This window comes from Podarcis cretensis (assembly GCF_951804945.1).
Source record: "Podarcis cretensis genome assembly, chromosome: 7".
Taxonomy (NCBI): domain Eukaryota; kingdom Metazoa; phylum Chordata; class Lepidosauria; order Squamata; family Lacertidae; genus Podarcis; species Podarcis cretensis.
Window position 1 is genome coordinate 45,348,311 of NC_137176.1, and position 15,194 is coordinate 45,363,504.

A 15,194-nucleotide genomic window follows, 5' to 3' on the forward strand; every position below is an offset into this window, starting at 1 on the left:
AGAGCAGAAGAAAAATAAACTAGATTATGCCTCTCAAACAGGTGGTCAGAATTCTGCCACCAGGTTACAATGCAGCCACCAGGTACATGGACCTGATTCACCCAAAACTCACCCTGTGTGTGGTTGCTATGATCACTGAAATCAATAGCAGCTCTGTTGATTTTTTTATTTTAAAGTACAACTTGATCCATCCATTTCTCTCTCCCTCTCTCTCTCTCTCTCTCTCTCACACACACACACACACTGCATAGTTGCATCTGTTGGGTTTTCTTTTCTTTAAAAAAATCCTTTTAAAATTAGTTATTTCTCTTTTTAATTATTTTACCTCCATTTACCATATCAGAGTAGTATGGGAGATTTATTGAAAGCTTCCATGGGGTTCCTCATTTAAAAGGATGTACTTGTGATAAGACATGTATAGGCCTGCACTATAAATATATGAAAATGCAGTATCAAATTGATTGTCATAGAATTTGCTCTTGTGCTCTAAATAACTTAAACATGGAAACATGGTCTCTGACACAGCAATTGACAGCATTCAGACTCTGCTTGTCTTGGAGAGTTGGATGCTCCCCCCTTCCTTGATGAGCTTAAGAATGCCATCAACTCTCAGGCATAAGGTTAAGCCCCAGGACAGGACAGAATCTCAACAGAAGTGCTGAAAGCTAGCCTCAATTCTTCCAACATAAAGCACCTCTCATGACCCCCAGGATTGTGATCCTCTATAAGAACAAAGGTGACTGCCATGATTGTAAGAACTATTGTGGAATCTCCCTGCTGAATACTGTAGAAACCGTCTTTGCCCCTGTAGTTCTCAACAGATTACAGTCTCTCACCAACAGAGTCTATCCAGAGTCACAATGTTGCTTTAGAGCTCAAGAGGTCAACAGTCGACATGTTTTTTCTCATTGCACCAGCTGCAGGAGAAATGCCAAGAGCAGAAATCCTCCTTGTACATCTCCTTCATAGACCTGACAAAAGCCTTCGACCTTGGTCAGTTAAAAAGGACTCTTCACATTGCTCAACAAAATAGGATGCCCACCTAGGCTCCACAAGATGATTGTGGCCTTCCACAAGAACATGCATGCCACTGTCCAGTATGATGGTTCATCCTCAAATGCCTTTCCTATAAAGAGCAGTGTAAAACAGGCCTGTGTTCTTGCCCCAACTCTCTTTGGCATATACTTCTCCCTGGTGCTCCACTGAAGATCCGTCCAGCTGCAACAAAACGTGTCTCTCCCATTTTGGTCTCAACAGCCACAGCAGGTGCTGTAACTCTCCAATAGTTTCACTTTACCCCTGAAGACGCACTCTTCCATTGTCTCTCAAGACAGATGGATGCCAACAATCACTCTTCTAGGCATCACTTAATTGGATATCACCATATGTCTCCCTCTCCATTTAATATCTCACTAATGTATTAACTTCCAAATCTGCTAATGTTATATATTGACTCATGCTAACTCAGATTCTTCATCATCCTTTATTTGATTACCATTTTTTTTTAATACTTAAAAACTTGATGTCAGTGTAGTAAATTACCATAGGGCACAACTTAACGGGAAAAGGTGGTGGGGTTTCTACACAAGCTCCATTGTTAAACCAAAGCAAAGGCAGGTAAAATTATGAAAGCTGCAGGGCACTTTGTAAAAGGATAACTCAGATTGACTTAGGAATAGCTATCATACTATGTTTTAGAACATCTCAAAGCCATCTAGAAGGCCACATTTGAAAATACAATGTTATTTATTTTTTTCATAAATTTTATACACAGTGTGAGTGTAAAAAACCTCAGATCAGTGAAGTACATGGAGTTTGACTGGATCCAGCAAAGCACTGTGCATTCACATTGTTTTACCAGCAGTAGTTCATCCACTAACAGGCTGAACCTATCCAGTTTGTATCTTTGATTCCCTGGAATCAACACAATTCATCTAAAGCTTGCTGTGTAAGAATAGATTTGTCAGCTGGTATAGTTGTAACTACAAATGGAAAGTGTCCAGATAAATAAGACATCACCGTTGGGGTACTTCTACCTGTAGACAGATAATCTGTGTAAGCCAAAGCCTCTGGACTTAAAGTCACTAAACTGTTAGAAAGCATTAAAAACTCACAAGAACATAATCCTTTGATAAGATTACATAGTTGAGATGTTACTACCATAATCTCTGATAGTCACCCATCTCAGAATGTGAGAGCTTTCACAGTCATGACTCCGGTAGTATCAGTGGCTGGGCAAGTTCATAGGGGAGAAGTCTTTCAGGCTCCCTATTCCTAGACCTAAAACTAGCATTTTGATTTTTGGTTGGAAAGTCTGGTAGGCAGCAAAGATATGTAAATAAATCTTTAAAATGGACCATAATCATTTCTAGATGGTCCAGATAAAGATTTCTCCACTTTTGTCTCAAGTAATTGAAATTTCCCAATAGTCTAGAAAGGCAGTTCCATGTACAGCACATTACCTGTATATTATCAGGGAATAGGTAGTTTGGGACACATTGTATTTTCCCAAGAACACTTATTATCTATACACAAGCTACATGTCACCTGATTTCCATTGTAGTTCCTTCTTCGTAATATACGGTGACATTTTGTACTTCTTATATGGAAATTCTTTATAGCAAGTGGGATGGGCAACAAAACATCGCAGTGTGGTGTGCTTCTGCTTAGGGTGCCAGCCAGCCATGCCCTCATCCATTTCCCCAACACACACTCAGTGTTCTATAGCTACTGAGCATGTTTGGGTATGTGGGATTTCACCCCTTAAAATCCCCACCCCTCAAAATGTTTTGGACTTCTACAGACCTTTATAGTTCTCCCAAGAAGGCTGATAACACCCTCTTTTTCTCAGTTTGGCTACAGTTATAGAAACATACATAAATTTTATCCCACTTTTAACAGCTTCTCAAAAGACTCCCAGGTGATGAAAAAAATTCTTTAACAAATCCTTACTGGCTCCAAACAATTCCAAGCATTCCTTGGAAAAAATGTTTGGGAGGATCAGCTTCTCTTTCATGCCAATGTCTTGTTCTAGTTTCCAATTCCTTCTAACTGTAGCTTAAAGTAATGACTAAGTTGGGCAAAATATGGTAGTGGTAACCCTCCAAACCATGGGATTGAAGTGGGTTTGTAAACCATGGCCTGGAAATTGGCACTTGCTTTGATGTGCAAATAGGTATGTTATAGTAAAATAGGATTAGAGCAGACTGGAAATGGAAGAGGGAATTGGTGCATGTACCAAGGTGATGAAAGACTATGAAGGTTTGTAGCAGATATGGAAAACCTTTGGCCCTCCAGATGTTCTGCTACTACAGCTCCTATCAACCCTGGGTATTGCCCATGCTTGCTGGGGTTGATGAGTGTTGCAGTTAAGAAAATCTGGAGGGCCAAAGGTTCCTCACATCTGGTCTATAACACAATTCCATTTTTTCAAATCATGGTTTTGGTGACTATCTCAATTGAGCTTTCATGTTTAAGAATATCTAGTTTATTAACCAAATGTAGTAGCTGGGTTTCTACCGAATATGTACATTTGAATATTTTAAAATATAAGATGTCTAATACTGTTAACAGACACATTGACCTTCGAATTTGTGTTATTGGACTGCTCTCCTTCATTTGAATAGCTATGGCATGTGGCAAGGGAATTTAATCCAGTGAATAAATTTGGTTTTTTAAAACTTATGTAATTAACTTTTATATACAGAGGAAATTAACTAATTACAATTTTCTTTTGTCCTTTTGCTCTTGCACTTTGTTTGCTGCTCTTTCTTCTTTTTCATCAGCCACCTTTGCTTGGTACAGATCCATTACATACCTCTCCATCCTCACAATCTGGTCCCTTTGCATCTTCAACAAAGCCCCGTAGGAGATGTAAGGAGAGTGGTCGAAAACCATTAGATTGCAAGTCATCTAAAAACGCTGTTCAAAAGCCTGACGAGTCTGAGTTGGACTCTGAAAGAAAAGGAAGAGTTTGCTCAGTTGAACAAGATATGGCCTTCAGCTATAAACAAAAGGCTGGTAAAGGCGGGACATTGTTTTCCTTCTCCTTGCAACTTCCAGAATCATTCCCCACACTCCTGGATGATGATGGCTACTTATCCTTTCCTAATCTCTCTGAAACCAACTTTCTGCCAGAAAGTGTGCAGCACTTCCTTCCCATTCGCTCACCATCCCTTGTGCCTTGTTTCCTCTTCATCTTTTTCTTTCTGCTTTCTGCCTCTTTCTCAGTGCCATATGCTCTCACTCTCTCCTTTCCTCTGGCTATGTGCCTCTGCTACCTGGAGCCCAAGGCGGCCTCCTTGAGTGCTTCACTTGACAATGACCTGAGTGACAGTTCAGAGGAAGAGGTGTGTACCTCGGCACAGAACACACTTTTTGGTGTTCATTGCTTCAGTCCTAAAGAGTGTTAGAATGCTGCAGTAGTGGTCCTACTTTCAGAGCCTCATTTCTGTCTGTGCTGATATGTTCAGAATTTTTTAATTTTTGTTGTGTTGAGTGTAGTTTGAGCCTCAGGGTTAGGCACAATGCTATATTTATGAAGTAGTGGTATCAACTTTTTTAATATAAAAAAACCTTATTCTAAGACTCAAGAACTTTTAACTAGCTGTCTCTTGTACTTGTACATCCAAAATCTATTTTACAGGTTTCAGTGCCACCCAAGAGTAAGTAATTAGGAACACTATGTATTCCAACTATACAATTGTAGTAGGTAAAAATTAAAATTAGGTCTCAATTGTTTGAGTAGCCTTTTATTTTTGTAAGACACCAAGCCAGTCTCTCAGCATCAATAAAATACATTGAATCTTTGAGGTGTTTGTTATTTCATTGTGGGTATTAGAACTTCTTTCCTGTAAATCCAGCTGGTGTTTCATTAAATAGACCCACTGAATGAATAAAATGGTCCCCACAGAAAATATAACTATCAGTTATCTTGTGGTACCATGTGCTATGCTTCACTTACTGCCAAAATTAATGCTTTCTATAATCACAGTGAAGAGCACTTTCCAGTATGTTTAGCAAGGAAATAGTCTAGACTGGCAATAAATTATCCATAAATTGTTGTTTTCAAGGACATTACAGTTAAAAGGGATGACAATCTTCTGCCCATAGATCTGGTCATTTTTTGTACAGGCATAAAATCTTAAACAGAATTTGCCATTTATATTACCTTGCGAATAACAATAGTAACAATCATATTAATATGTTGTATTCTCCAAGTAAAAATATAACAATATTTAGGTTAATCAGGCTGCAATCCAGAACACACCCCTTTTTGTGACATCAGGATAATGTTTTTTAGAGTTCATTCCAAACCTAACTTGTCAGTTAATTTCCAATGAAGTCAACATTACTTACTTCTAAGTAAAAATGTATAGGATTGGGTTGGATATGAAAGGTTTTTGAAACTGGCTTGGTTCAGATGTAGAGTCAAAGCATGGTTAGGTGTTATATTAATTAGTCTTCTGTTTGCATACTTCCTCCCCCTTCTTTTGTCCACCACTTCAATTTCCTACTTTTGCTTTAGTCCAAATAATTATTTCCTAGGATATCTGAATTGGAAGACTATGGTTGTGTTTCTCCAACAAACCAGGATCAATCCTCATTTGGAAGACAGGGCAAACTATATTTTGCCAGTTCAGATACTATAACAAAGATTTACACCAAAGTTAAAGTAAATAATTGACATGAAGTGCACAGTGGGAGGAAAAGAGTGGGATGGGGGTCAGGGTTCACAAGGATTAAGATCACATGTATGATACCAAATTCTGGCATTGTATGTGAACCAGCCCTATAATAATCTCAGGGCCAGGACTTCTTTAATAGATTTATACAGACTTGTGCCTAATCCAGGGTGCTTCTCTTGTTGGACATACTGCATGAAAGTTTACTTTATTTCAAACTTGGGCATGTCTGCATTACACCAGCAAAACAAAACACAGCAGTTACTATGACAAGTTAGAAAACAGGTGGCTGGAATTTTCTATATTTTGAAGCTATTTTACATTTTATTTGAAAAGGCCATTTCATTCTGTTAGTTCCAGCACAGTAGTGTACCATTCAAAATTAATGCTGGTCAGTGATTATCTGCTTACCCTTTTACAACTTCCTGCTCCTGGGGAAACCTGCTTTTCTTGAGGCCCCTTGAGATTTCATTTTACTGTTTTGCATTGGTTTGCTTTCTTCACTCAGCTAGCAACTTGTTAGCTTTGTATTTTAGACCTTGAGTGTGCTTCATCCACAGACATATAATTTAGCATTCAGATTCTTGCTTCAATTGATAAAAGCTGTAAAGGACTTGGAGGGGATAGAATCTCCATTTTGAACATTGCCCCTAAAATTAGTTGAAAGGCATTTCTAGACATATTGCTTCTGCTTTCCTGTGCAGAAAATAGGACTTTATACTGCAGGGTTAATTACCAGTATTCCTAAGACCCTGCCCACCAGCATTCTTGGCATATGGTTACTCATACTCTGATAGAAGGAAGCCAAAATCAGTCTTTATAGAGTTACAGTAAGTATTTTACACCAGAGGAAATACTTAAATTATTCATAGTTTAAAATTAACACACACATGTAAAACTCGCTATCAGTGCAAACCTGTACATGTCTACTCAGAAGTAAGCCCCACTGAGTTCAATGGGACATACTTCCAGGTAAGTGTGTATAGAACTGCAGCCTGTTACTTTCAATTTTATTTTGTTTAATAAAATGGGTTAGTTGATTTTTTAAAAAAAGTTGTCAATAGAGTAGATGGTTTCATGTGAACCCCAGTGACAATTAATATATGCAAATCATTTTAATTAGTGTTATAGAATAGTGTCATACTAAATATGTAACACAAATCTGTTAGTTCTGCCATTCACAAACTCACTACTGAACTTTGCCTTGCTAAGTGATCTGAACAACAGGCTCCCACAACATGGCGTCCACCAAATGTTTTGGTCTACATCCTTTGAGCCCTGGGCAGAACAGGCATTAGCATGTAAGGGATATTGCTTAAGTGAAAATTTTCCCTTGGTATAGATCCAGGCATGCTGCTGACTCCTGGACTTGTATCTAACTTCTATTTATATTTCACCATTCTTATATCGTGGGACATAAGATGTAAATGTGGCCTCCATGTGGACTGCCTCAGGCACTGATCAGGAAATCATGCTTTTGTTTTGCGGTATGGTTTCCTGGGTGAAAAATATTTTTCAAGTATTAAGGGTATGTGTGTGCTGAGTTGGTGACTTTTTGTTTGTTTGTTGCATGCATTTCCCTTTCAAATACACGGGGATGGGGTCCCAGTCTAGGTCAAGCCCAGTACAAGATAGGGAATATATATGTACATGTACCCTTCATGCTGATCAAACCAAACAGTCTACCAGTTTACTGTAGCAAATTGAGTGGCTGTGAGAATCTCTACTTTTTCAGAATATCTTCTTGGAGCCTGATATTGCTCACACATGGTCTTTTTACAGATTATTCAAGCCCTTGAAATATTTATTGTACTCAGTGTTGGACACAACTGGCATGGTGCCATCAGAAACTATCTAACATATTCTTACAACATTGTGTTGTCTGGCAAAACCGGTACTGATGAGAATGGAAGCTTTATATTGTGCTGAGCTACCATACAGCTTTCCTTTTATGAAAATAATTTGGTTTTCTTTTATATTTTTTTTATTCTGCAAATACAAAAAGTATAAAATATTGTCACAGTAACTATAAAAAGAATCTCCCATTCTTAACTTATAATACCATTAAATTATTACTTGTACCCCATCCATCTGACTGGGTTGCACCAGCCACTCTGGGCAGCTTCCAACAGAATACACACACACACACACACACACACACACACACACACACACACACAATTAAACATTAAAAACTTCCTGATACAGGGCTGCCTTCTGATGTCTATGGAAGGATGTATACTGTATTTTTCGTCCTATAGGGCGCACCGGCCCATAGGACGCACCTCTTTTTTTGGGGGGGGGGAATGAATATAAAAAAAATTATTTTCCCCCCAGCCGCGGCTGCCACCCCAAGCCTTGCACACCCCTGCCCGAAGCACGGGGCACCCTCTGGAGGGCTCCCCATGCTTCGGGCGGCAGGCTGCCACCCCAAGCCTCGCGCACCCGGCGGGACCTCCCGCCGGGCGCGCAAGGCTTGCGGACACTCGCCGGGGCTGCAGGCTGCTGCCCGCAAGCCTTGTGAGCCCGCAGGAACTCCCGCCGGGCTTGCAAGGCTTGCGGATAGCTTCCTGAAGCCTGGAGAGCAAGAGGGGTCGGTGCGCACCGATGCCTCTCGCTCTCCAGGCTTCAGCGAAAGCCTGCATTTGCCCCATAGGACGCACACACATTTCCCCTTCATTTTTGGAGGGGAAAAAGTGCGTCCTATGAGGCGAAAAATACAGTAATTGTTTATCTCTCTGGCAACTGATGGAGGGTGTTTTAGTGGGCGGAAGCTCCAAGGCTCTCTGCCTGGTTCCCTGTAACTTCACTTCTCACAATGAGGGAACTGCCAGAAGGCCCTCAGAACTGGACCTCAGTGTCTGGGCTGAACTTACAAATATATTAATATCGGCAGTCCATTTGTCCAAATAGATATATAAACAAGAGCAATGATCATAATAAATATATTCAGAGCACAGAAAGGCCAGTAAGACCACTGAGTAGTGGGTGGCAGGAATCTATCCATCAATCTTTGAAATACTGTATAAGCCTCTTTGCAGCCATAAGGGCTTCCAGAATCCAGTTTTGTTGCCCATCTGATGATCCTAACACGGCAAGAATATAATTTAAAGTGTGTGAAATATCTAGGATTTTTTAAAAAAGTTCACTATTTGTAAAATCTGAAATATTTCCCTAACCCCATCCCAATACCTCATCAACTTTTTAAAAGTTGATAATACCTGGATGTAGTAATTCATTTTCAGGCACTAATAACAAAGATGTTCTTGATACATTCTTAGTTACCAGTAGATTAGGATGGATAATGCTGTGCTTTGTTTCACTTGGATCATTTGTACCTACTAAATGTCATTATTATTTTATTTTTTAAAAGATAACTGTCATGTTTTGTAAATTGGAATGGAAAGTCTTTTTGTCTTTTTTATTTTTAAATATGTCCTTACAGTGTTAGAATTGGTATCAGTATCTCATATGTTGGTTGAGAATTGCAATTCTCTCAAAGAAAGAATAGCAGATTCTGTTACATTTAACCCATCTCTTGAAACACTTTGGTAATGCAGACAGCCTTATACCTTTTTTTATATGTGAGGAAAATAAAATCTGTACAAATGAGGGGCTGAAAGTCAGGTGACTGTTAAAGTAGCTATGTATATGTATATATACAAACAAATTTATTTCTGCTTTTTTCCCTTTTCAAATATGAACTCAATAAACTACCAACATTTTCCTAATTTTTCATTAAAAACATACTTTTTGTGCATTGTAGTTGGACTAATTGCTTTTGGAAGTTTTGCTTCTTGTTAAAGCCACCTGGCTTTCCTCAGTAGAATTAAAAGCTACACTTACATAATTTTTCTGGTACGATTTTGTTTGGCTAATAATGTCTTAAGTCAAAAGCCATATTCTTTGTACAGTATGCCTTGAGCCTTCCTCTGAGTCTGGTCTGTTTTTTTCTGATTTTGCTTCTTTTAAAGTGTCTATAGTTTGAAAAGCAACTCAAGTGCAGTTCACAGGGATGTAGACTTGGCAGATCAACCTCTGACTTGTGTTTACTTACAAACTGGGTTTATTCTTTATTCCTGCTTACCCATTGGAACCTGGTTACTTGTATAACAAAACAGACTGACAGTGAAAGGACAGATACTGCCGCTGATGGGGAAACCACTGCCACAGAGGTTTGTACAGTTGATATCACATAGTTGCCAAAGAGTGTATCATGTACCTTCTCCCATCAGATCTTGCACATTAGCACTGTTTTGCCTATTATTCATGGAATAGAACACCCTTTTCAACACAATATGGGCTCAGGATCTGATACATGAATACACAATACATACCCACACACATTTTGCATACGTGAAAGATTTGCAGCTTTTCATCTCAAAAGTACAAGTACTAATTAGAAAAGCTGCAGTTGGGTGCTATTCATGTATGTAGTATCCAGATATTGGAGTCCAAATACATAAAACACTAGCAAAATGCCTATGATCATGATGAGCTAAGGTGAGGGGGTGGAGTCAGAGTTTGTATACTGAATGGCTCCTGTAAGATACAGTGCATCTCTGTATGCTGTGCACCAAGAAACACAGTAACTTCACAATGGGATTCCTGTCAGTCTCATGCATGGAGGGCAGCTTTTTCCCTTAGCGAATGACATTCACTTATATATTCACTTAAAGGGTTCGCATGGGAAGGATTGCATTTCTCTGCCCTTTATTCTTCAGCTTCTGAGAGTGAAGCCTACTCCTATCATCCTAGGCCATTTTGTTTCTGTGGCGTGTTTTTAAAAACTCAATGTATCAGATATGCTTTGTTGTGTATTTTAGAATAAAAGAAACATAGTACATAGAAATAAAACAATAGCAAAGCAACCTAATGCAAAGTAACTAATTCATATAGTAGCATTACTTGGCTTCTGAAATATAGCTTGCACACAAATACAGACAGTGAATTGCCTATAATCAGAGTTCTCCTAAATGATTTACCGCAAAATAAAAAACAGAACAGCATACATAATAAATAAAACCAGTGCTTTTGGGGTGAGGGGGAATGAGGTGCCAGTACCTGAATATTGATAAAAGTGCCATCTGTAGCAAAAAAAGAAGTGATGGTAATCCATAAGTGAGCACTTTCTCAACAAAAAGCACTGATTAAAAGCAACCACATAAAATTAGCATTCTTTAATTTTTTTTTTGCTGAATTTTCATAGCACACCCAAATCCATACAATGTTGACACCTGCCTCAACTCCACTGTGACCGTGTTCCATAATACAGGGGCTACTGTGCTGAATGCTCTCACATTTGATTTCTATTTCTGGCACATGAAACACCTCCTCATCCCCTGGGAAGTCCACTCACAGGAAGTCTGAATTCAGCCCATAGTCTCCAGCTTCTAAATACCTTCCTAATTTAGGAAGCCTGTTCGTTCCTTCTTCTGAATGTTCAGACAGAAAGAACCATCTGCCTCAGTGTTATCTTAAGATTTTAAAAACCCCATACTAAATAAAAATATGAATACTATTTTACTGTCCAAAACTATGAAGGTAGAGAGGAGCTTATTTGCATTTCACTGAATAGTTGGTGTTTATTCAAAACCTGCTTCAGTGCAATCTAGTCCACCCTTCGCTCAAGAATCCCATTGTACAAACAATATGAAAATTGCAATTAACAATACAAATGTAAAACAAAATAAGCCAATCAGCACCATAAAATTCACTGTACACTTTTGGAATTCACTTATCCAAGTTATTTAAACCATAACTTCCTTATTTGAGTGTCTGAGGTACACTGCAGTGTGCACATCCATGTTCTATAAGACCAGATTATTGAGATAATAATAATAATAATAATAATAATAATAATAATAATAATAATAATTTATTATTTGTACCCCGCCCATCTGGCTGGGTCTCCCCAGCCACTCTGGGCGGCTTCCATAAAAACCAAAAATACACTAAAATATCACAGATTAAAAACTTCCCTGAACAGGGCTGCCTTAAGATGTCTTCTGAATGTCAGGTAGTTATTTATTGCTTTGACATCTGATGGGAGGGCGTTCCACAGGGCAGGCGCCACGACCGAGAAGGCCCTCTGCCTGGTTCCCTGTAGCTTTGCTTCTCGCAATGAGGGAACTGCCAGAAGGCCCTCGGCACTGGACCTCAGCGTCCGGGCAGAACGATGGAGGTGGAGACGCTCCTTCAGGTATACTGGGCCGAGGCCGTTTAGGGCTTTAAAGGTCAACACCAGCACTTTGAATTGTGCTCGGAAACGTACTGGGAGCCAATGTAGGTCTTTCAAGACTGGTGTTATGTGGTCTCGGCGGCCGCCCCCAGTCACCAGTCTAGCTGCCGCATTCTGGATTAGTTGTAGTTTCCGAGTCACCTTCAAAGGTAGCCCCACGTAGAGCGCATTGCAGTAGTCCAAGCGGGAGATAATTAGAGCATGCACCACTCTGGCGAGACAGTCCGCAGGCAGGTAGGGTCTCAGCCTGCGTACCAGGTGGAGTTGGTAGACAGCTGCCCTGGATACAGAATTGACCTGCGCCTCCATGGACAGCTGTGAGTCCAAAATGACTCCCAGGCTGCGCACCTGGTCCTTCAGGGGCACAGTTACCCTATTCAGGACCAGGGAGTCCTCCACACCAGCCCGCCCCCTGTCCCCCAAAAACAGTACTTCTGTCTTGTCAGGATTCAACCTCAATCCATTAGCCACCATCCATCCTCCAACCGCCTCCAGGCACTCACACAGGACCTTCACTGCCTTCACTGGTTCTGATTTGAAAGGGAGGTAGAGCTGGGTATCATCTGCATATTGATGAACACCCAGTCCAAACCCCCTCATGATCTCTCCCAGCGGCTTCATATAGATGTTAAAGAGCATGGGGAAGAGGACGGAACCTTGAGGCACCCCACAAGTGAGGGCCCAGGGGTCTGAACACTCATCCCCCACCACCACTTTCTGAACACGGCCCAGGAGGAAGGAGCGAAACCACTGTATAACAGTGCCCCCAGCTCCCAGCCCCTCTAGACGGTCCAGAAGGATGTTATGGTCGATTGTATCAAAGGCTGCTGAGAGATCCAGCAGAACTAGGAAACAACTCTCACCTTTGTCCCTAGCTCGCCGGAGATCATCAACCAGCGCGACCAAGGCAGTTTCAGTCCCATGATGAGGCCTGAATCCCGATTGGAAGGGATCCAAATGGTCCGCATCCTCCAGGCATGCCTGGAGTTGTTCAGCAACCACGCGCTCAATCACCTTGCCCAAGAAAGGAAGATTTGAGACTGGGCGATAGTTGGCCATACTGGCCGGGTCTAAGGATGGTTTTTTAAGAAGCGGTTTAATGACCGCCTCTTTCAGCGGATCTGGGAATGTTCCCTCACAGAGGGAAGCATTCACCACCCCGCAGAGCCCATCGCCCAGCCCTTCCCGGCTTGCTTTTATTAGCCAGGATGGGCAAGGATCCAGGAGACAGGTGGTTGGTTTCACGCGTCCAAGCAGCCTGTCCACATCCTCGGGGGTAACGGATTGAAATTGATTCCATGCAACTTGACCAGACAGAGCTCTAGCACTCTCCCGCCCCGGCACTGCTCCCACGGTGGTGTCTAGCTCCTTCCGAATATGAGTGATTTTATCTGCAAAAAACTTTGCAAAATCGTTGCAGGAGATCTTGGGGTCTTTACAAGGCCCCGGTGGTAAAGGTGGTTCTGTTAAATTACAAACCACCTGAAAGAGTCTCCTGCTACTATTTTCTGCAGATGCAATAGAGGCGGTGAAGAAAGTCTTCTTCGCCGTCGCTATCGCCACTTGGTAGGCTCGACATTGAGCTCTAACCTGTGTCCGGTCAGATTCTAGCCGTCTCAGCGATTGTTTCATCGCCCTCAGCTCCGAAGAAAACCACGGAGCTGTCCAGGCTCCATGCAATCGGAGAGGGCGCTTCGGAGCCAGACAGTCGATAGCCCTGGTTAACTCCGCATTCCAGCGGGCCACCAGGGAATCAGCTGAAAGGCCATCAACATGGGATAAAGCATCCCCTACCACTCTCTGGAAACCATTTGGATCCATTAAGTGGCGGGGGCGGACCATCCGAATTGGTCCCACCTCCCTGCAGAGGGGAAGGGTCGCGGAGAAGTCCAGTTGCACCAGGAAGTGATCTGACCATGGCACTTCTTTTGTTTCACTTTTACTTAGTGTCAGATCACCCACGTCACTAGAGGTGAACACCAGGTCTAAGGCATGTCCATGACTATGAGTTGGGCCAAACTTATTCAGGGACAGCCCCATGGAGGCCATGCTTTCCACGAAGTCCCGAGCAGCCCCTTGTAAGGTCGTGTCGGCATGGATGTTAAAATCTCCTAGGACAACCAAACTAGGTGTCTCCAGGAGAAAATCCGCCACGACCTGAAGCAGCTCAGACAGGGAGTCCTTGGTGCAGCGGGGAGGTCGGTACACCAAAAGGAATCCTGTACTGCCCCTATTGCCCAACTTCCAGAACATGCACTCAGAAAGCTGGATCTTCCCAGTAGGACGCCTGGTGCAAGCTAGTGACTTCCTAAAAATCACTGCAACCCCCCTCCCCGCCCACATGACCTGGGTTGCTGTGCGTAAGAGAAACCTGGTGGGCAAGCAGCGGCAAGGACAGGCCCATCTGCTTCCTCCAACCAGGTCTCTGTCACACATGCCAGGTCAAATCCTCCATCCACAATCAGGTCGTGGATGGCAGTGGTTTTATTCATCATTGACCTGGCATTACACAGCAACACCTTCAGGTCATGTAGGTTTCCCCTGTTGATTCCAGTATCCATCTGGTCAAGGCCAGACCCAGAGGCAGGGATAGTCTTCAAACAACGACTAAACCTGCCTCCTCGGTAATGACATGGTCTGGTCTTAGCGTAACTCCGCCTCCTGCCCATGATCACCGAGATCGGATGTCCCAGTGCTTCCCCCCTGTGGAACTTGTCCCAGCCATCGTGTTGGCTGGGGCCCCACTCCCAGGCAGCCCTGATCCCGCCCCTTAAAAACAAAACACAAACTATACAGAACCAATAAAACAACAACAACAAAAAGAAACAGAACAATTATACTAAAATTAATCCCCAACTAAATATCCATCCCACCCACCCCCAACAATGGAAAAAAGGGGGGGGGGAATAAAAATTTAAATTTAAATTTAAATTGCCACCGACTGCTTGAGGACATTAACCACCTGGAACAGGGAAGAATGGCAGAACACTTCCCACCCTTCCCAAAAAGTTTGTTCCAAATAAGTGCCTGGGCCACGCCCCCTGGGCCAGTTGGAAAAGGCCCTGGAAGGGAACAGGCCCTGCAGTCCTCACCCAGCCGATGTTCCGAGGCCTCACTGCAGCAGGAGTCCCTTTGTAGCCGGGAGAGAGGTCCTGGGCCACGCCCCCTGGGCCAGCTGGAAAAGGCCCTGGAAGGGAGCAGGCCCTGCAGTCCTCACCCAGCCGATGGTCCGAGGCCTCACTGCAGCAGGAGTCCCTTTGTAGCCGGGA

At 42.3% G+C, this 15,194-nt stretch overlaps 1 protein-coding gene and 1 long non-coding RNA gene across 25 annotated transcripts in view; one reads left to right on the forward strand and one right to left on the reverse strand.

The window, feature by feature from the left end:
* The window catches only part of EPB41L3 (erythrocyte membrane protein band 4.1 like 3), a 128,728-nt gene that overhangs the window by 100,107 nt on the left and 13,427 nt on the right, over positions 1 to 15,194 (forward strand). For 16 of the 24 annotated variants that reach the window (XM_079982869.1, XM_079982868.1, XM_079982889.1 and 13 more), the window contains exons 13-14: positions 3,786 to 4,349; positions 9,806 to 9,859. The exons of 3 other annotated variants lie outside the window; for them this stretch is intronic. In XM_079982869.1, coding sequence (XP_079838995.1) covers positions 3,786 to 4,349; positions 9,806 to 9,859 — 618 coding nt within the window. The remainder of the gene's footprint in view (positions 1 to 3,785; positions 4,350 to 9,805; positions 9,860 to 15,194) is intronic. 5 more of the 24 variants (XM_079982870.1, XM_079982873.1, XM_079982882.1 and 2 more) reach the window with 1 other exon arrangement.
* Positions 3,817 to 15,194, reverse strand: part of LOC307219650 — a 31,857-nt gene continuing 20,479 nt past the window's right edge. The window contains exon 3 of the long non-coding RNA XR_013840480.1: positions 3,817 to 3,954. This is a non-coding gene — a long non-coding RNA (uncharacterized lncRNA). The remainder of the gene's footprint in view (positions 3,955 to 15,194) is intronic.